This window comes from Mobula hypostoma, chromosome 3, assembly GCF_963921235.1.
Source record: "Mobula hypostoma chromosome 3, sMobHyp1.1, whole genome shotgun sequence".
Classification (NCBI taxonomy): domain Eukaryota; kingdom Metazoa; phylum Chordata; class Chondrichthyes; order Myliobatiformes; family Myliobatidae; genus Mobula; species Mobula hypostoma.
Window position 1 is genome coordinate 53,814,640 of NC_086099.1, and position 22,174 is coordinate 53,836,813.

Below are 22,174 nucleotides of genomic sequence, written 5' to 3' on the forward strand. Positions count from 1 at the left end.
CTGCAGGTGTAGTCCCTGACCTGCCTCTCAAAGCATCTGCTTACAATGGAGGTGAGTGCAACAGGATGCCCATCGTTCAGACATGTGAAAGATGGCATTTGAACTACACAGTCATGGGTACAGAGAGAGTAGAGCAATGGGTTAAGCACACATCCCTGAGGTGCACCAGTGTTGATTGTCAGCGAGGAGATTTTATTACCAATCTGCACAGATTGTGGTTTTCTGGTCAGGAAGTTGAGGATTCAAATCGCAGAGACCCAGGTTCTGCAACTTCTCAATCCGGATTGTGGGAATGATGGTATTAAATGATGAGCTCTAGTTGGTAAACAGCATCCTGACATAGGTGTTTGTGCTGTCCACGTGGTCTGAAGCTATGTGAAGAGCCATTGAGATTGCATCTGTCGTATACCTATTGTAGCAATAGGCAAATTGCAGTGGGTCCTGGTCCTTGCTGAGGCAGGAGTTGACTCTGGCTATGACAAGGCAGCTCACACCACTCTTCTTGGGCACTGGTATAATTGTTGCCCTTTTGAAGCAGATGGGAACTTCTGACCGTAGCAGTGAGAGGGTGAAAATGTCCTTGAATACACATGCCAGCTGGTTGGCACAAGTTTTCAGAGCCTTTCCAGGTATCCATTGTGGTCAGCGGCCATGCTAGGACTTTATTCCTTGGAGGATATGAGATTGGGAGGTGACCTAATAAAATCATGAGAGACAGAGAGTGCATGAACACACTATTTCCCCAGGGAAAAGGGAATTAAAAACTGGAAGGTATAGGTTTAAGGCGAGAAGGTGAAAGATTTAAAAGAGAACTGAGGGGCACCTTCTTCACACAGAGTGATGCACATATGGAATGAGCTGCTAGAAGAGGTAGCTGAGGCAGGTACAATTAGAACATTCAAAAAACATTTGGATAAGTAGTTGGATAAATGGGGTTCGGTGGGCATGCAAGAGTTGGCTTGTTTCCATGCTGTATTATTCTACAGCTCTATGACATTGCCAGGCAATGATCAAATTTAACAAGAGAATCTAATACTGACCCTTTACCAAGTCCCTCACCATCATTATCCTGAAGAGTCACCAACGGCCAAAATCTTCACAGAATCAACCACACAAATTCCATGGCAATAACAGCAGTCAGAGGCTTGGTGACTGCAGCAAGTGACTCATCTTCTGACATTTCACAACATTTCTAGAAGGCACCAGACAGGACTGTGGTGGAAAATTTTCATTTGTCAGAGCTGTCAAGAAGCCAAATACCATCCAGGATAAAGCAGCTTACTTGAATGGTACACAATAAACCACCCTAAACATTGTTTCTCTTCACCACTGTGCACATTGGCTACAGTATAAACTTTAGAATGTTTTGCTGTTATTCTCTTTTGTCAATCTTGTGACCACAACTATAAAAAAATGCTAAAGGCAGCAGTCACATAAAATTATCCAGATTCAACTGAGCCAGAAAAACTGGGAGAATGGAGTGGATTCCTTATAAAAAAGCAGAGTGATCAAGTCAGCATGGTTTGCTTAAGGGGAAATCTTGCCTGCCAAATCTGTTGGAATTCTTTGAGGAAATAACAGGTAGGATAGACAAATAAGAAGTCAGTGGATGTTGTTTACTTGGATTTTGAGAAGATCTTCAACAAGGTGCCAAACATGAGGCTGCTAAACAAGATAAGAGCCCATGTGGTTACAGGAAAGATACTAATGTGGATAAAAGAGTGGCTGACTGACAGGAAGCAAAGAGTGAGAATAAAGGGGGCCTTTTCTGATTGGCTGATGGTGACTAGTGGTGTTCTGCAAGGTTTGGTTTTGGAACTGCCTCTTTCACGTTATACGTCAATGATTTGGATGTAATTCATGGCTTTGTGGCTAAGTTTACACACAATATGAAGACTGGTGAAGGGATAGGTAGTGTTGAGGAAACAGGGAGTCCACAGAAAGGATTCAGACATATTGGGAGAATGGGTAAAGTGACAGATGGAATATATAGTAGGGAAGTGTATGGTCATGCATTTTGGTAAAGGAATAAAGACCCAGGCTATTTTTTAAACAGGGAGAAAATTCGGAAATCAGAGATGGAAAAGGACTTGGAAGTCCTCATGCAGGATTCCCTAAAGGTTAACTTACGGGTTGAATCGGTGGTAAGGAGGTCAAGTTCAATGTTAGCATTCATCTTGAGAGGACTAGAAAGATGCAATGCTGAAGCTTTAAAAAGCAGTGGCCAGCAGTTTAGGGTCCCTAATCTAAGAAAACATGTGCTAGCATTGGAGAGGGTCTAGAGCAGGTTCACGAGAATAATCCTCGGAATGAAGTGGTTAATATTTGAGAAGTATTTCATGGCGTTGGACTTGTACTCACTGTAGTTTAGAAGAATGGGGGGGGGGGGAATCTCAGTGAAATCTATCCAATATTAAAAGGCCTAGGTAGAGTGCGTGTGAGAGGATGTTTCATACAGTGGGGGGAGAGTAGGACCAGAAGGCACAACCTCAGAATAGAGGCGAGGAAGAATTTCTTTAGCTAGTGGATTGTTAATCTGTGGAATTCATTGGACAGATGGCTGTGGAGGCCAAGTCATTTTATCTATTTAAAGCAGAGGTTGATAGATTCTTGATTAGTAAGGGCATCAAATGTTATGGGGAGAAGGCAGTAGAATGGGGCTGAAAAGGATAATAAATCAGCCATGATGGGATGCAGAGCAGACTCAATGGGCCAAATGGCCTAATTCTGCACCTATGTCTTATGGCCTAGTTGAAGTTTGTAAAACTATGAAGGATGAAAGAGGGTGGACAGCCACATTCGTTTTCTTGGCTTAGGCGAGTCTAAAACTATAGGGCACAGGTTTAAGGTGAGAAGTGAGACTTAAGTCGTACCACACAGAGAGTGGTGGGTATATGGAACAAGCTGCTAGAGGTAGTGTTAGAGGCAGGTACAAATACATCTTTTAAAATATTTGAAGAGGTATGCAGATAGAAAAGCTTTGAAAGGATATGGGCAAGTGGGACTGTCTGGACCAGGCACTTTGATTGCCATGGATGAGGTGAGCCAAAGAGGTGGTTTCCGTGTTGTACAACTCTAGGAATTTAAGTAGTATTTACTGTACCTAAGTTCGTGGAGCTCTGAGAAGTGGTCAGGCAGATCTGGCATCTTGTAACTATGACCATTCAAACCTAACTGAAATAGAAACAAAAAAAGTTTTGCAACAAAACCATTTTCACATCTTAACTGCAAGCATTGTGCTTTGGCAATTTGAACAGTACAAACCGAGCAACAATGTTCCTGCAAATGGACTAAAATCCTTGATTGGCTTCTTTCTCATTTTCATGTGATTATTCTGGTCTCTACCCCCTTCCTTTCCAGTCCTGATGAAGGGTCTCAGCCCGAAACATCGACTGTTGATTCCTCTCCATAGATACTTACTGCTTGACCTGCTGAATTCCTCTAGAATTTTGTGTGATTCTCAAGTGAGAATTTGTTTTCTTTAGTGGTAGATCAAATATTCCATTAGGGGGAAGGAAAAGAAAATAATTGATAATTAATACTGTAGCATGCACTTAAAAGTTTAAATGGTTTAATATGTTATTTTCCTCAATGTTCCACAGATGTTGGAAATCCAGAGCAACACACACAAAATGATGGAGGAACTTGGCAGGTCAGGCAGCACTGATGGAACTGAATAAACAGTTGATGTTTTGGGCAAGACTCTTCATCAGGAAATTGTTTGTCTGTATGTCATCCAGACAGATGATTCCATATCAAAGAATATTGAGGTACTATATGGAAAACAGTAACCGATGTAGAACTTAGTAAAACACACAAAGTGCTGGAGGAACTCTGAAGGTCAGACAGTATCCATGGAAATGAATAAACAGTTGATATTTCGAACCGAGACACTCCAGCATTTTGTGTGTATTGCTCTGGATTTCCAGCATCTGCAGGATCTCTTGTGCTTATGTTGTAAAACATAGTGTTACAGTTATGCGAGGGTGCAGGGCAGGGAATCAAATGAGCTGCAAGGACTATGACAAGGAATACTGAGAGATCAAGAGTTGTTTCAAGAGTCTTACAGCAGAGAGATAGAAGCTGTCTTTGACCCTGGCAGTATGTGCCCTGCCTGATGGAAGTGAGAAGAGAGAATGACCAGGGTGAAAGGATTTTTCATTAAGTTGTCTGCTTTCTTGAGGCAGTAGGTAGTGTGGAATGATCAATGGAAGGCAGACTGGTTTTTATGATAGACTGAGCTCATTCACAACTTTCTGCAATTTCTTGCTGTCTTGGGCAGAGCACTTGCCATACCAAACTCTCTTACCCAAAGGAAGCTTGAAACATTAGTGTGTTTTCTCTACCATAATGTCCACATGGTTGGACCAGGACAAGTTATTGGTGATATTTACACCTAGGAACTTCAACGCTCAACAACCTCCATCTTAGCACCATTGGTGCATTAAATGTTTGACCAGATGATATTGCCTTGTGTGACAACTTCACAAAAATGGGCTAGGTCTAGCTGCTCCAGTACCTCAAGCTTAGAAGCTTTTGCTTGTAGTTAACTGCTTTTGATGCAGAAGACCCATCTTGTTAACCAAAAGTATCTTAGGTGTCAGCAGTGTAATCTGGTTGGAAGCAGAGCGTCCAGAGGTGCAGAGAGAATGATTTTCTTGGATTTTAAATAGATCTGTTACCTACTTCATTTTACAATTATTACATTTTCAGATTTAGCAGGAAAAAGTAAACATTTTAAAATTAATGCTCTAACATTTTCCTTGGCAGTAAAATAAAACAGTAATGAACCATTTTCCACTGGATGTGAAACTAAAAATTGCGAAAGCACATGATACAGCTTAGTGTTATAAATATCAAGCTGGTTTTCAAACATACCTGTTCTGAAGTGTCAGTAGTGGGAACAGGTAAAGGCAAGTCTGTAATCAATCCATATGCAGGAGCAGCAGGTTTGGGACTATTAAAACCAGGGCCTGAATCCGCAATACAAGGCACAGTCGACTCCTGAGTAGGATAGCGACTAATATATGAAAATCCTTGGGGAGAGTAAGGAGTCATTCCAGGAGGGCTACTGAAACAGCTAAATTAAATATACAAAAAATTACAAGACATAATAGGACAAATGAACACAATGTTAAATTCTACATTTACTTCCAATTTTAACTAAAAAAAAAAGATAAATGATAGCAGTGTAATAAACAGGGACAAGTCACTTAAGCTTTAAGTTCAAAACAAACTTATTATCAAACTACATAATACGTCACCATATACTACTGAGATTTATCTTGTTTTATATTACCTTATCACATAGTTACTAATAAAATAGTGTTTATAATGGAAGACTCAGACTCCAGTGTTTTCCATTTCTGCTGGTTCTTAAAACCATTACGGGGTACATAACAAAATTGGGGCCTGCGTCCAGGATATGAACAAATTGGTGGGAGCCATTTTAAAAATTGTTGGGGGCTTGATTGAATAGTTGATCTGATTGGGGAAAATCCCTTCCGCTTTGCGTGAGTGGAATATCAGCAGAAATGGAGTTTGAGGTTAATAAGTCTGTGACAGAACCAACCCCTGAGGCGTTGGATGATGCTAAGAGGGATGTGTTGTTGGGAATTGATCATAAGTTAAAAGTTAAGATGACTACTAGAATAAAGAGGGCTCAGATGCAGACGCTAATAGTACAGCATTATGTATCCAAAGGAACATTTGAGGAGGAAGTGTTGGAATTGTTTGCAGAAGGTAAAGTACTTACTGAGGCTGAGGCTCAGCTTCAGGCAGCAAAAATGAAGTATGAGTATGAGTTGCAGTTAAAACAGATCGAGGCTGATGAAGCAGAAAAGCAGAGGGTACATGAGGCTAGAGAGGCAGAAAAACAGAGACAGCTTGAGAGGGAGATGTGGCAGCTGGGAGGTCCAGTGTTGGACCCTGCTGATTTTTACAGCTGGAAAGTGCTTGTGTGGATTGAAGAGTGTTCCCAATGATGTAAGGGCATCCCTAGATGAAAAGGGTGCTGCTACCTGGCGGGAGTCTGCTAAGACAGCAGATGAGATTGTTTTAACCCACATTGAGTTTACTCCGGATCAGAGTTTCCCAGAGAGTAGCTGGGAAGATCAGGCTAACCTGGAATTTGAAACTGGGACTAGTGATGACAGCCTAGACGAGGCAGTTGTCCTGATTGCCTGTGTTCAGGTTGTTGAAGTACTTGTGGATTCACAGGATACTGAACCTTGTGTTGAACCTCAGTTAAGGTCTGAGGTGTCTGACTCCGTTGAAAAGGAATGCAGTCCTTTTGTGTCAGATGGTCTTGGTCCAGTGAATAAGGGGTTAACCTTGGTACCATAGTCATAGTTTATTGATCCTGGGGAAATTGGTTTTTGTTACAGTTACACCATAAATAATAAATATTAATAGAAATAGTAATAGTAATATTACTATCAGTTAATAGTCATAGAAATAATAAATAGTAATAGAAAATAGCAATAAATAGTTAAATAGTAATATGCAAATTATGCCAGTAAATTATGAAATCAGCCTATCAGCTCAGGGTGTCTGACCCTCCAAGGGAGGAGTTGTAAAGTTTGATGGCCACAGGCAGGTATGACTTCCTATGACGCTCTGTGTTGCATCTCGGTGGAATGAGTCTCTGGCTGAATGTACTCCTGTGCCCACCCAGTACATTATGTAGTGGATGGGAGACATTGACCAAGATGGCATGCAACTTAGACAGCATCCTCTTTTCAGACACCACCGTCAGAGAGTCCAGTTCCATCCCCAAAACATCACTGGCCTTATGAATGAGTTTGTTGATTCTATTGGTGTCTGCTACTCTCAGGCTGCTGCCCCAGCACACAACAGCAAACATGATCGCACTGGCCACCACAGACTCGTAGAACATCCTCAGCATCGTCCGGCTGATGTTAAAGGACCTCAGTCAGGTACCAGTGAAAACTGAGGATTCTCAGTCACTTGTATTAGGCAGTGTTCTAAAAGTTAGTGATGAGATGAAAATTGGTGATGTAAATGTTACTGAATATTGAGGCAAGTGTTGTTTCTGGACTTTTGAATAAAGTACTTGTGAAGTTTGGATTTGTTTCACAACCTTTGACCCTGCTTTCAGGACAATGGCCTGCTAAAGAGGTATGTGCCACTCTGTTGAATTTTGTTTTGACATTTGGATGTAAACACCTTCAAGGTTATGAAGTTACTTTTCACGATTGTGATGTGGAGGAAAAGGATTGTTTTGGTTTTGAGAGGCCATCTGTAGAGGTTACTATGGAGACAGATTGAGCTGAAGGTTGTAGAAATAGAATAAATGGATTGTTTGGAATTTTTCACAATGTATATATGGTTTTCGTAAGTCCGGTGACAGTGCTGAGTTTAGTGAACATTGGGGGTAGGTTGACACCTATCCAGGGTGATGTTTACTCAGCAGTGCAGCTAACGAGCAAACCTGTGGCTAACGACCCACACAGGGATACTGATGTTTACCCCGCATGCACAGTAACCCGAAGCATGTCTAAAAAGTCTGCTGATGCAGATCGTTCACGGCAGGGGGATTCTGAGGCCCATGAGAGCAAAACCAGGGGTTCAAATCATGATGATTTGTCACAGACCTCTACCTTCCATGTTACCTGATACTTACACACGTATTGCTTTAAGCTGTATAATCGATAGTTAAGACAAAAATTTTGCTCTGTGATCAAAACTTTTCCTAAAAGGAGGGAGGTGTGACGAGATCTGAAGGATTATTAAATATGGACTGTTCCTTTAAAAAGGGAGAGAGAGCGGAGAGCATGTGTGTGTGAGTGAGAGAGCAACAGAAAGCCTGTGAGTTGCCTTGGAAACTGCAAGGCGGAGCTATATGATGGACAGTTGGTGTTCAGCAGTTGTGGAATATATACAAGGTCAACTGCCTTTGTAATTAGACACACTAGAGACATGGAAGACACTGACACTGGCTGAGCTTTGTGTGCCCACGACAAAGGTGGTGTTTTTGCTCACAGTGTGGACAAAGGGGTGACCGGTGGAAAGCCATCGGTGTGTTTAACCCTCACCTGGGTTGATAGCTTTACCACGTGAAAACGGCATTCTCTTTTGTGTGGTCACAGTCGGTGACTTTAATAAGTTTCGGGAGCAGGAGGGCGACGTGGAAGATTCCACGGCATCGGCACTGGGAAGACAAAACATTGCTCTCTCTCTCCCCACTCTACTCAATTCAATATCCAGAACTGAACTATCTTACCTACCATTGTAAAACTGTATCCAATTACCTCCCAAGCTCGAAGAAGCTTGGCTTTTATATTTCCACACATGTATAAGCATAAACTTTGCTAACCTGTTTGATTTTTCAGGTTATATATTACTGTTTGACATAGTTACTAATAAAAATAGCTTATGTTAACCCCAATACCAGACTCTAGCTGTTTTCCATTTCTGCTGGTTCTTAAACCCGTTACGGGGTACTTAACAGTTCATAGTAGAACAAAGAAATACAATAGAATCAATGAAAAACTACACAAAAAGATTGACAGACAATCAATGTGCAAAAATAAAGCCAAACTGTGCAAATACAAAAAGATGGGCAGACAGACAAATAATACTGAGAACATGAATTGTAGAGTCCTTGAAAGTGAGTCCATAGGTTGTGGAATCAGTTCAGCAATGAGGTGAGTGAAGTTATCCAAACTGGTTCAGGTGCTTGATAGTTTACGGGTAATAACTGTTCTTGAACCTGGTAGTGCAGGATCTAAGGCTCCTGTACCTTCTTCCCAATGGTAGTAGTGAGAAAAGAGCACATCCTGGATGGATGGGGTCCTTGATGGATACTGCTTTCTTGTGTCAGCATTCCTTATACATGTGCTCAATGGCATCAAGGGTTTTTCTAGTGATGTACTGGGCTGTCTCCAGCACTTTTAGTAGCATGTTCCTTTCTTGGGCATTGGTGTTTCCATAACAGGCCATGATGCAACCTGTTAGAATACTCTCTACTGTGCTTCTATAGAGGTGTGTCAAAGTTTTAGATGACATGCAGATTCTGCGCGAAGTTCTAAGAAAGTAGAGATGCTGCTGTGCCTTCTTTGAAATGGCCCTTAAGTGCAAGTTTTGTTGATCACCGAGCTTGGCAAAATATTTGCAGATATTTCAGCTCCAATCGAGAAGCCATCATCAGTGCACAGTTGAGGATGTTGTCTCCGCAGAATGCCAGCTTATGTACTCCTCCAGGATCCAAATGGATATTGATTAGACACTTATGTGTCGGTACTAAGAAATATCCTGATACGATAATGCCAAGGAATTTAAAGTTACTGACCCTATCCACCTCTGATCCCCTAATGAGGACTGCCTCCTGTACCTCTGGTTTCTTCCTCCTGTAATCAATAATCAGCTCTTTGGTTTTGCTGACATTGAGTGATACGTTTTTGTTGTGATACCATTTAACCAAAATTTCAATTTCCCTCCTACAGGTAGATGCTTGGTTTGTAACTATCCCAGCCCCTCATTGTATCAAAATATTCACAGAAATGTTTTTGACACAAACCAAAACACTGAAGCAGAAATCTTTAGCCCATAAGACATAGCAGCAGAATTAGGCCATTCAGCCCATTGAGTCTGCTCTGCCATTCCATCAAGGCTGATCTCAGATTCCACTCAACACCATACACCTGCCTTCTCGCCACATCCTTTGACGCCTTGACCGATCAGGAAAATATCAACTTCTGCCTTAAATGTACCCATGGACTTGGCCTCCACCACAGTCTGTGGCAGAGATTCAACATATTCACTGCTCTCTGGTCAAAAAAAAATCCTCCTTACCCCTGTTCTGAAAGGTTGCCCCTTAATTTTGAGGCTGTGCCCTCTAGTTCTGGATACCCCACCATAGGAAACATCCTCTCCACATCCACCCTATCTAGTCCTTTCAACATTCGGTAGGTTTCAGTGAGATCCTCTCCATTCTTCTAAATTCCAGTGAGTACAGACCCAACGCTACCAAACGCATATGTTAACCCCTTCAGTCCCAGAATCATCCTTGTGAACCTCCTCTGAACTCTCTCCAATGACAACATATCCTTTCTGAGATATGGGTCCAGAACTATTGGCAATACTTCAAGTGTGGCCTGGCCAATGTTCTATGAAGTCTCAGCATTATCTCCTTGCTTTTGTATGGTATTCCCCTTGAAATGAATGCCAACGTTGCATTTGCCTTTTTTACCACAGGCTCAACCTGTAAATTAACCTTCTGGGAGTCTTTCATGGGGAATCCCAAGTCCCTTCGCACCTCTGATGTTTGAATTTTCTCTCCATTTAGATAATTGCTGCACTATTTTTCTTTTACCAAAATGCATTTCCCAACACCAGACATCCCTCCTGCTAAGGAGCTACTCTATTGATGTCCTACGTGATGAAGCCAAACTCCCTGTAGACTTGCTTAAAGTTGTAATAGAATAAAAAGAATGACTCCATGATAATACAATACAAGTGCATATTCTAATGTCACATTTTTTGGATATACCCAACTTGGTTTACAGATTAGACCAAATCACTAAAGAAAGTATTATCGACCGGGGGGGGCGGGGGGGGGTGCTACCTCCCTGAAATGAGTTTTTGCAGGGTGGGATGTCTGCAACGCTGTATTCCATCTGCCATCTTTTTGCCTATTCTTCTAATTTATCTAAGTCCTTCTGCAATCATATTGCTTCCTTAGCACTACCTACCCCTCCACCTATCTTCATATCACCTGCAAACTTTGCCACAAAGCCATCAATTCCATTATCTAAATAACTGACAAAAAATGTGAAAAGTAGCAGTCCCAATACTGACACCTGAAGAACAACAGTAGCCACTGGCAGCCAACCAAAGAAGACCCCCTTTATTCACACTCGCTGCCTCCAGCCTGTCAGTCATTCCTCTATCTATGCCAGTATCATTCCATTGATGCCATCGGATTTTGTCTTGTTAAGCAGCCACACGTGTGGCACCTTATCAAATGCCTTCTGAAAATCCAAGTAAATGACATCCACTGCCTCTCCTTTGTCTACCTTGCTTCTTACTTCCTCCAAGATTTGTCACGCAAGATTTCCCTTTACAGAAATCTTCCTGACTTTGACTTATTTTATCACTAGTCTCCAAGTACCCTAAAACTAATAATAATAACATCCTTAATAATAGATTCCAACACTTCCCCAACCACTAAGGTTAGGCCAACTGGCCTATAATTTCCCTTCTTTTCCCTTCCTCCTTCTTCAACAGTGGAGTGACATTTGCAATTTTCCAGTCCTCCAGAACCATGAGAAAGTCAAGTGATTCTTGAAAGATCATGACCAATGCATCTGCTATCTCTTCAGCAACCTTAAGACCTTTCTGTTTGCCGAGCAATTTTTCCTTTATAACAGCAACAGTACTCACTCCTGCTCCCTTATACTTACAGACCTCTGGGATTCTGTTGGTGTCTTCCACTGTGAAGACTGATGCAAAGTCCTTATTAAGCTCATCTGCCATCCCTTTGTCCCCCATTATCAGAACACACACATAAACAGTAGGTGACTTCTTATAGTAATGGCACCTGATTCTCAAACATTAGCAAGAGGAAACTTTTTGCTGCCCAGACAGTGAATTAGAAAACACGCTTAGTAACCCTGATCTCTTTTAATAATTAATATTCATTTCACTTGCTTTAGTGTTCCAAGTTTTCTAAAATGAGGATAGTTTACTACTCTATGCAGATCATTCATTTCATTGTAAGTGTGACAATTGTAAAAATTATATCCTATACTTACTTCTGCACATATTAATAAATCTCAAATTTCACTTAAAAAATAACCAAGAATCACCTAGCTGTCTCTAAATAATAATGATTGTTGTGGTTTTACAGCAGTATGGAATAAATTCCTCTACGGGCCCCAAGTGTAGAACACGTGAACAGCACTTTAAAATATTAAGTCTGCAACATTAAAAGCTTATTAAACTCTTGGGAATTAGAATTAAGATAACTATTGAAATTCCACAGGCAATGAAAGGGAGCTGACAAAATCTCAAATTAACTGGCAATATGTATCATTACATCTAGCTTTTTTTTCTAAAAATGGATGGAATTTTTAATTAGTAATGTATTGTGTTGTGCAAATAATATTCACCTAGTAAAATGTTAGTTTTAAATATTTTTGATTTGATGATCTATTGAATCACTTATTGTGCAAACTGGCAAAAGTGAAAACAGCTTGCAAGTTTGTTTATTGTGTTAACAATATAATGTGTATCATTAAAAAACTAATTTGTATTTGCATGGCAGCTTCCCCTTCTTCAAGGCCCAAAGCAATTTGCAACCACTGAGTTCATAAGTGTAGTCCAGACATTATACAAGACCAAAAGACATAGGAGTAGAATTAGGCCACTTGGCCAATTGAGACTGCTCTGCCATTCAATCATGGCTGATCCTTTTTCTCCCCCCTCCTCAGCCCCACTCCCAGGCCTCTCCCCGTAACGTATGATGCTATGTCCAATCAAGAAACTATCAAGCTCTGCCTTAAATACACCCAATGATCTAACCTCCACAGCTGCCTGTGGTAATAAATTCCACAAAAATTCACCACCCTCTGGCTATTGACAAACATTACAGCAAAATCTTCTGCAACGGGGTTGCATAAACAGCAATGATGTAAATAATCAGTTATTTAGCTTTTGATAATCCAAGAATGAAAAGGCTTTCATTAATCTAGTGTTGCTCTTGGGCCAGGCTGTCTTGCACGTTTTGCAGCCAATGCAGTACATATAAACAGGACGTATGATAAGTAATTTCCATACATCAAGCTCCCACAAAAGCAATGTGATAATGACCACAAAGTATATTTTGATCGATAGCAATTGTAAGGCCACAACAAGAAAATCCTGCTCTTTTCATAACAATGCCATGGATATTTTACATTCAGCTAAATAAACTACCAGGTGCGCATTCTGACAATGCTCTGTTATCACATTGAAATGGTAGCTTAAATTTTATAAAGTAGAACTAGTTTGGGATTCAAAATCACAATCTTTTAGCTCAGGTGAAAGAAGCTGACCATTCAGCACATTCAAAGTGAGACAGATTATCATACTTACTAGGGAAAGGATGATGAACTGGAGGCCAACACTGGAGGGTTCTTCCAAAATTCATCAAGGATTGTCTGAATAATTTTTCCAAGGTCTGAATGCATTGTGAACTTCAATATTGAATAAAAAATCTATGTTATTATAAATGAATAATACATATATTTATTAATAGGACAAGTGATCTACACCATGAAATAAAATGCTGTAGTCAAGGTAATAATGTAGTTCTAGAAGCCAAGACAATTTTGTTGGAACAAAAGGAGAATGAATTGAGGTGGAAATATTGGAAAAGGAATGGCAGATAAAACAGCATTTAAATTTAAAATAATTGAACTAAAATACTTGTCTTTTTCTACAGAATTATCAACTGTATTCAAATGTATGCAGCCAGCCCTGTGGTAAGTTTGATGGACTAGATATAAAAGTGCCCCTGCTCCTCTCACAACTCCAAGCCCATTGGTGGGGTGGAAGATTAAACACACCAGCTGTTGACCTGCGGCTTGCGCCTGACTTCTGTATTGCCAGAGCATGTGCGAATGTCCAAGACAAGTTGAGCTGGAAATGGCTGACATCTAGCAATTCCTTCTGGAAACCACTGACTGTCAGTCGACTCAGTTCAACCACTTAAAAAAGTTAATGAAGCACTATTTGTAAACGTGTATGAATTATTCAATATTTTCTATCCCTTTGCAGTTTGCTTTGATCTACATGTTTTCATTCCGCTCCATTCTTATCATTTCTATCTCAATTTTTAAATGTAACAGTTATAGGAAAGAAAAAAAAAACACTTCTTTGGAAGTTACTGACCTCCTTGTAATCTTCCCCTTTCCAGTGTACTATTTCTGCTATATACTACATTTTCATGCCAAATGGTAAAAGCTCCAATGCAAAGTAACCTCAGAATCCAACGTGCAATACCATAATAGGACCATTTGTAATGTGACATTATTTATCTGATAGTCATAAGCCTTTTGAATTTATATTATAGAATCAAATGTAAGATACTATGATTACATACTTGAGAAAAATACAAGCTATAAAAGAGTGAGGTTTGCCACATACATTTGTGATCATTGGGCTTGTCACCATTGTGCCCATTTGCTTGTCCACCAAATGATGCCGCACTGGAGGGAAGACAGAAATCACAGGCTTTTCTTGTGGAAACTGAGGAGGAAGCAAGCTAATTTGCAGAAGAAAAAAGAAACGTAAAGCAGGATAATTTTTTTCTCGATCTTTATTCACTTAAGCAAATAACATGGTTCTATTTATGCACCTCAGTGATTTAAACAAATGTAATACTGAAGAGTATTATGTAGATATTCACTTTTTTTAAAGAAAGGAAGACTAGTTGAACCAAACTGATTTTTACAAGGGCTACATTATCCTTTTGCAACTTTGAATAAACCAGCTGTTCATTTTCTAATTAGGTACAAGTACTTGAAAAGGTTTTTGAAGTTATTAAACACACTAAAGCTATTCAGTATTTATGGAGGGAAGTGAACTCAATGGCTTTCTGAGAATCAAATATTAAAAAATAAGCAGGCATTTTAAAAAGTGCCTAAAATATTGTTGAAAGAAAAACAGCTTGCTCAAATTGACAGGGCACATGACCTACAACTTCCAAAAACAGTAACATATGCCCTTCCCTGCATTTCTTTTAGACTTGCTGCTCCTCAGAAATATGTTTACAAACAGCTCCTTTTCTTACTTTCATCAAAAATGTACAATGCATCTTTGATTTAAATAGTTCTTTTGTACTACTGGTTTTCATATACCTTGGGTGATCTCTCATGTCCTTAGTATTCATTTTATCTGAAAGAGACAAAAGATATTGCAGAGCTGGAAGAACTTAGTGAGTCAAGCAGCATTTGTGGAGACAAGGGTATGGTCCACATTTCTGGTTGAGACCCTGCATCAGGACTGAGAGTATAGTGGAATGACAATCCTTATATGGAAGTGAGAGGGAGGAATGAGGCAGAAACTGGTAGGTGACCTGTGAAACTAGATGAAATGGTTTAAAGGCCAGGTGGGAGAGCGGAGCGGAGGGTCAGGAGAAGTTTTGAGCTGGTAGGTGATAGCTGGAACCAGAAGGGAAGCAATAATGTAGGAAAGGTACACAGGGGTTGAGAGTTACCTGAAATTGGAGCATTCAATGGTTACATGATTGGGCAGTAGACTACCCAATCAGAATGCAAGGTGATGTTCTTCTTTTTGTTTGTTATGTGGAACAGTTTGTGTTCCAAACCTACTCTGGCAACCATCTCAAACTCTTTCTTCACTACACTGTTCACAGTATTGTTGTCTCTTCCAGCACTCATGCAGAACTTGCCAAATTTATCACCTTCGGCACCAACTTTGCTGTTAAATTCACCAAGAGTTTTTCTGATATTTCTCTTCCTTTTCTGCATCCTTCTCAAGAAACAAACTATCCATGGATATCTTCTTTAAACCTACAGATCCCCACAACTACCTCAAATATACCTCTTGCCACCTAGTCTCCTGGTAGGGTACCATCCTTTTCTTTCTGTTTCTCAATCACTGCCACATCTGCTCTCAATACCAGTCTTTCCACCCTGGGGTTCTGAAATGCTCTCTTTCTTCAGGAAATATGACCACCGCTCTCTGCAGTTGATGGAGCTTTCTCATGTACTTCCTCCATTTCCCACGTCTGCTCTCACCACCCCTCTCCCCTGATAATACAGAAATAGAGATCCACTGATCCTCACCTTTCACCCTATCAGCCTTCATATCCAGCACACAATTCTTCAAAATATCTGCCAGTTTCAATAATATCCCACACTAGCCACAACTTTCCCTCTCCCCAACTTTCTACTTTCTGCAGGGACCACTCTCTCAATGACTGTCCATTCATTCCTTTCCACCCACCCCTCTCTTGACACTTCCCACCCCTGCAATAGCATGAAGTCCAACAACTCCTTCACCACCACCAGCGACCTAAATAGCCCTTAAAAGTGAGATGGAGATGAACACACATTTCATCTAACTTGGTCAATTGTATTCCATGCTCAGGATGTAGCATCCTCCACACAGCAAGACTAGGTCACTGTTGCAGAGCACCTAAACTCCATATGTAAGGCCATCTTGAGTTTCTGATTAGATGTTATTTTAACTTCCCTTCCCATTCCCACACTGGCTGTTTTCAGCCTTCCCCATTGCTAGGATAAGGCCAGCTTGAGAAGCCTACAGCCCAATGATATGAACACTGAACTTTCTAACTTTTGGTAACCCAGTCCAACTGGTCCATTTGGGTTCTCTCTCCCTTTGTTCACTTTTTACATCCTTTCTCCCCACTTGTTACTCAGGACTCATTATCCTCCCCCAAGTGGTTTCATTTGACCATCACCCACGTACCTGAGTTGCTTCTCCTTTGATTCACTTTTCCTATCACCTCCATCATCCTGATTCTGCCTGCCCATCATCTCTCCCTTATCTGATTCTACCTATCATCTACCAACCTCCCTCTGTCTCTTACATACTCCACTTTACATTCTCAAACCTGATTCAGGGTCTCGACCTGAAACATTGATCAACCCCTTCCCTCTACAAATGCTGACTGATCTGTTGAGTTATTCCAGTACTGCTTTTGTTCATCTACCTTAATTTCTTTTCGTGATCTTGAAGTGCACAGTATAATGCAAGTTTAAAAATTATAGAAGGCTTTTAACTTTTACTTCTGTATTTTGAGTTTCTATATGATGCTTCCTGCTCCATTTTAATCCCTCAAATACAACTTTTCATTTTCCCTAGTTTTCAAGAACCCCCTGCCTGAAACCTTCCTCGGATTTCTATTCACTCTTACTAGCTCTTCTTTCAGTTAGTCCTGATGAAGGGTCTCGGCCCGAAACGTCGACTGTACCTCTTCCAATTTCCCATATAACATGCCATTCATATGATCAGCTAAAGGGTGGAAAATGGCCTGAAAGACCTAGTCAATTTTATTGCACATTAGATGTGATTAAAACAAAAAAAATTATTTTGTAACTGACCAATCTGCATTCGATCCTGCTGTGTCAGGAAAAGCCAGAATGCTGGAATCCAATACATCGCCCTAAGCTGCGGCATTTATGGACATTTAAAATAAAAGCAGGCTGGTGATATGGTAGAGGAAGATAATGCAAAAAAACTCTTAAATTCTTGTAAAATTTCTCTTTACCGTACTTAACTAAAAGTAAAAAAACTGTGGACAAATACAATTCATGTAAAATATCTCAACATTTCATACTTACATGTTTAAATTGATGGTTTTATTATTTACTGTAAAAGGTAGCCTGTATTCCACATCCTTCTGTATTTCCACTACACTACACAAAACAATGAAGATAATTAATATGATTTATTATACTTGCTATTGTTGTGACTTTTATTCCAATCTTAACATCAAATTTTAGCATAACTTTCCACTTCATTATTTTTAACTTTTAATAAGTGGTCCACTTGACTGGGTTTAAATACAATTGGTGTTTGTTTTTCCATTCTAAGATAAATCACTGAAAAATAAAAAAACTGTCCACACCTTGCCAACAATAAAATGTACAAAGTTTCTGACCCAAGTTAAGAGCAGTGCAGTAGCGTAGTGGTTAGCACAATGCTTTACAGTACCGGTGACTCAGGTTCAATTCCTGCTGCTGTACGCAAGGAGTTTGTACGTTCTCCCCGTGACTGCATGGGTTTCTGTTGGGTGCTTCAGTTTCCTCCCATATTCCAAAGATGTAGCAGTTCATACGATAATTGGTCATTGAAAATTGCTCCGTGTTTAGGCTAAGGTTAAGTTGGGGGTTGCTAGGCAGTGTGGCTTAAAGGGCTGGAAGGGCCTATTTCACACTGTATCTTAATAAATAATTTAAAAAATATATATGATTTGGAACTATAAAGAAAAATAACCTACAGATTTTAAGTGGTATGTATGAATTTCAAATTAATGCATTTGAATCATTGTCATACTATCAGTGCAAATGAAGTCAATAGTGGGTCATTGAAATTTAATATTGAGAATTAAATGGGCGGTATAGAGAGGTCAGGAGGGATCAAGCAAGAGTTAGGAAGAGATAGGTAGAAAGTGGAATGGGAAATGCTCGTCAGCCATATTTCATATGAACAAAAAATTAACTGTCTTAATTACAGGGCAACTTAGTCCTTTATTTCAAATAATTATGTAAACATACACAAGTTTCTAAAAAAAAAAGACATTGTTCAGCACAGTTCTCCATGATTTTTCTTATTTTGAATTTTCTGGACTGAGATAGATCACCACCACCAAACTTAAAGTCTCCCATTCCAGCCAACAAGTATAATCCTCTCCTTCAACTTAGAAAAAATTATGCTCTTGTGGCCAATCACCTTTGTGATTCATTAACCAATAAATTGAATAATTAGGGCACTCACACTTTAAGAAGTAAATTACAGACACGTTACTGAGGGAGTCTAGGACCAGAAGGGATAGCCTCTGAATGGAAGGATATACCTTTAGAACAGAGATGAGGGGCAATTTGTGGAATTCATTACCACAGATGGCTATGAAGGCGAAATCACTGGGTACATTTAAAATGAAAGTTGATAGGTTCTTGATTTGTCAGGGCATCAAAGGTTACAGGGAGAAGGCAGGAGAATGAGTTTGAGAGGAATAATGAATCAGCCACAATGGAATGGTGGAGCAAACCCAATGGCCTCACTCCGCTCCTGTGTTGTCAATATCAAAGGAGAGCACAGCCTTCGGTTCAACTTGCAGAAGTGCCATATTCAACTGTAACATTTAAATGGGAACTGGATAAGAAGCTGACAGAAGAATTTGCAGTGTAACAGAAAATAACTACAGGAAGAAGCCAGCAGAAAACAAAATGTTGGAAGAACTCAGTGGGTCAGGCAGCATCTGCAGATGGACATTACAGTAGATGCTTTGGGTCAAGACCCTGTACCTGAACTGAGAAGGGAGCTGGATTGCTCATATGTAAAGTCCTTATCAGAATCAGGTTTACTCTCACTGACTTTTATGAAGTGAAACTTGTTTAGTAGCAGCAGTGCAAAGACATATAAAAATTACTATGAATAACAACATAGTGTCATATTGCTGTTCATTATTATACTGTAACTATTCTGCAAATCTGACATTATTGAGCAATTACTTCTTTTATGTTAGATTTCCTGCTGTAATTCACAAGAAAGTTTGCCAAATACAACATGGAAGCGGACCTTTGACCCATCAGCACTATTTCTATCTCTGTTCCCTCCATGATATTCTCCTTCCCCCAATTCTAAGTAGCACAGGAGGTCAGGACTGAATCCAAATCAGTGGACATGAATTCTAGTAACTGTGCCAATGTGCTATCACAATTTGTGTTTTACTGATACACTCTGTACTATATTGATACAAGTTATACTGTACATTTTGTATCACTGTTTGCTATGGTAACTGCTCTGCACATTACCACAGGAAACTGCAGAGAATTGTGGACACAGCTCAGCACATCACAGAAACCAGTCTAAGGAATCTGTCTATACTTCTCGTTGCCTCAGTAAAGCAGCTAGCATAATCAAAGACCCTACCCATTCCAGACAATCTCACTTCAAGTTCAAGTTTATTGTCATTTAGCCATACACATGTATGCAGTGAAATGAAACATCGTTCCTCTGTGACCAAGGTACACACCGCATATCTCGTTACGATCCAACACATAGTCACAAAATAATATTACACATGTCCCTGCATGGCACGGCCAGCAGATTGACAGGTTGATACGATGTGTGAGGTGCACATGTATGCAAGTATAACGCTACAGGCACTATTATAATAAAACAAGAAATAGCTTAAATATGTGACAGCAGCAATAAGAGATGAAAAGTAACCGGTGTAGGAATGAGAGTGTGTCTATGAATTTGGGAGTGGTGGGGGTGAAGGGGGTGCGACAGGACATTCAGACAGGGTGTACATGTGCACTGGGTGACAGCAGGGTCTAATAGCTGGGGGGGGCGGGGGGGGGGCAGTGGATAGCTACCCAGTCTGACAGTTCTGGTTCTTATGCCAGACAGCAGGTGGTTAATGAGATTATGGGAATAATGGGAGGGGTCTTGACAATATTGGGGACACTGTATATGCAGCGCTTCTGATAGATGTCCTAAAGTCTAATAGCAGGGTGGGGTGGGGTGGGGGGGGGAGATGAAGAAAGACCCCGATGATGTTTTCAGTATCTTCTTCCCTCTCCCATCCAACAGAAGACAAAAAAACATGAAGGCACACCCCACCAGGCTTAAGTGCAACTTCTATTCCACTGTTATTAGTCCATTGAATGGACCTCTTCAGAATCAGAATCAGGTTTATTATCACGGCATGTGCGGTGGATTTTTTTAAACTTTGCAGCAGCAGTTGAATGCAAAAAAAAATATAGAAGAAAAATAATAATAAGTAAATCAATTACAGTATATGTATATTGAATAGATTAAAAATCGTGCAAAAACAGAAACAATATATATTTAAAAAGTGAGGTCGTGTTTTGCGGGTTCAATGTCCATTTTGGAACCGTACGGCAGAGGGGAAGAAGCTGTTCCTGAGTCGCTGAGTGTGTGCCCCCAGGCTTCTGTACTTCCTACCTGATCGAACAGTGAGAAAAGGACATACCCTGGTTGCTGGGGGTCATTAATAATGGACGCTGCCTTTCTGAGACACTGTTCCCTGAAGATGTCCTGGGTACTTTGTAGGCTAGTACTCAAGACAGAGCCGACTAAATCTACTACCCTCTGCAGCTTCTTTCGGTCCTGTGCAGTAGCCCATTCCCCACACCAGACAGTGATGCAGCCTGTCAGAATGCTCTCCACGGTACATCTATAGAAGTTTCTGAGTGTATTTGTTGACATACCAAATCTCTTCAAACTCCTAATGAAGTAGAGTCGCATTTTGTCTTCATTACAGCTGCATCGATATGTTGGACTCAGGTTAGGTCCCTAGAGATCTTGACACCCAGGAAATTGAAACTTCTCACTCTCTCTCTCGTACGATAAGAAACATTTGGCCTCATAATCCACCTTGTTATGGTCTTGCATTTTACCGTTTACCTACACTGCACTTTTTATTGGTAGCGTTTACACTTTCTCCTGCATTGTTATCGTTTTACCTATTCCTAGCTCAATGCCCCGTGTCATGATTTAATCTGAATAACCAGTACGCTAGTATCTTGGTACATATGACATTCATAAACTAATACCAATATGGAAGCGATACTTACGAAATACACATAAGATAGCTTTCCTAGAATTAATACTCTACCCCGATAAAAAATAAATGGGCCGGCAGAGCCAGGGTGAATTCCTTTCTTATCATACATAGCCAAATAATCCACAGGGATATGGCATACCTGGCTCGATCGCTTTATTAACACATCTGTATATTACCATCTTGTAACATTTGAAATATTAAGACACGCAGAAAGCAGGTTTGGGGAAACTCGCAGAGATATTTTCGACGTCAGCTGTATGAGCCGAGGTGGACGGCGGCGCCGAAGGGTTCTGCATACTCACCCACTGTGCGAGCTCTTCACCGATTCTATCTGCCGCTGGCGCTGTTGCTGTAAGTTAGTGAGGGGCGGCAGGTGACCGCCGCCGCCCTTTGACATCGGGAAAATCCAGCTCATGGCTGTAGAGAGTTGCGGCTCAGCAGCCGGCCGAGGACATTAATCCCGACAGCCGGTCATTAGCCAACAGCGCCAGGAACCGAGACCGTCACCACACGGGCAGAGATGTGCACTACGTCAACCCGCCCGGCATTACGTTTCAACCCCTCTCCCGGCCAAATCATACCACGTCCCCCAAACCCTCCGAGATCTATCAGCATTTTAAAAATCTAATCTATACTTGTTTAGACGGTAACTTTTAGAAATTATGTGCTTTTAAATAAAATAACCTGCTAAGTTGAAAGGTTAGTGCGCACGATTCGGTGACGTCAGGGTTGCGCGGCGGCTGTAATGGAGGATGCGAGCGAGGTACTGAGACAGTCAGGAGACGGGCTCGTATTTTAATGGTTCAAGAGGTCTTAGAGCCTGCTCCCGCCTGACACAGGTAAAGCCAATGACCTACAGAT

General features: G+C 40.6%; 2 protein-coding genes across 5 annotated transcripts in view; one reads left to right on the forward strand and one right to left on the reverse strand.

Moving 5' to 3' along the window:
* Positions 1–21,841, reverse strand: part of vps37a (VPS37A subunit of ESCRT-I) — a 40,780-nt gene extending 18,939 nt beyond the window's left edge. Inside the window, exons 1-7 of one of the 3 annotated variants that reach the window (XM_063043052.1) lie at positions 21,616–21,754; positions 17,337–17,406; positions 14,865–14,901; positions 14,152–14,269; positions 13,099–13,199; positions 4,879–5,080; positions 3,104–3,174 (exon numbers count right to left, since the gene is read on the reverse strand). In XM_063043052.1, the coding sequence (XP_062899122.1) occupies positions 3,104–3,174; positions 4,879–5,080; positions 13,099–13,199; positions 14,152–14,269; positions 14,865–14,896 (524 nt within the window). In that variant the 5' untranslated portion in view covers positions 14,897–14,901; positions 17,337–17,406; positions 21,616–21,754. Of the gene's footprint in view, positions 1–3,103; positions 3,175–4,878; positions 5,081–13,098; positions 13,200–14,151; positions 14,270–14,864; positions 14,902–17,336; positions 17,412–21,615 lie in introns of all 3 variants that reach the window. The other 2 variants (XM_063043051.1, XM_063043050.1) reach the window with 2 other exon arrangements.
* A 197-nt stretch (positions 21,842–22,038) lies between these two features.
* The window catches only part of LOC134344006 (CCR4-NOT transcription complex subunit 7), a 59,917-nt gene continuing 59,781 nt past the window's right edge, over positions 22,039–22,174 (forward strand). For both annotated transcript variants that reach the window (XM_063043055.1, XM_063043056.1), the window contains exon 1: positions 22,039–22,152. The gene's annotated coding sequence lies outside the window, so the exon portion shown is untranslated. The remainder of the gene's footprint in view (positions 22,153–22,174) is intronic.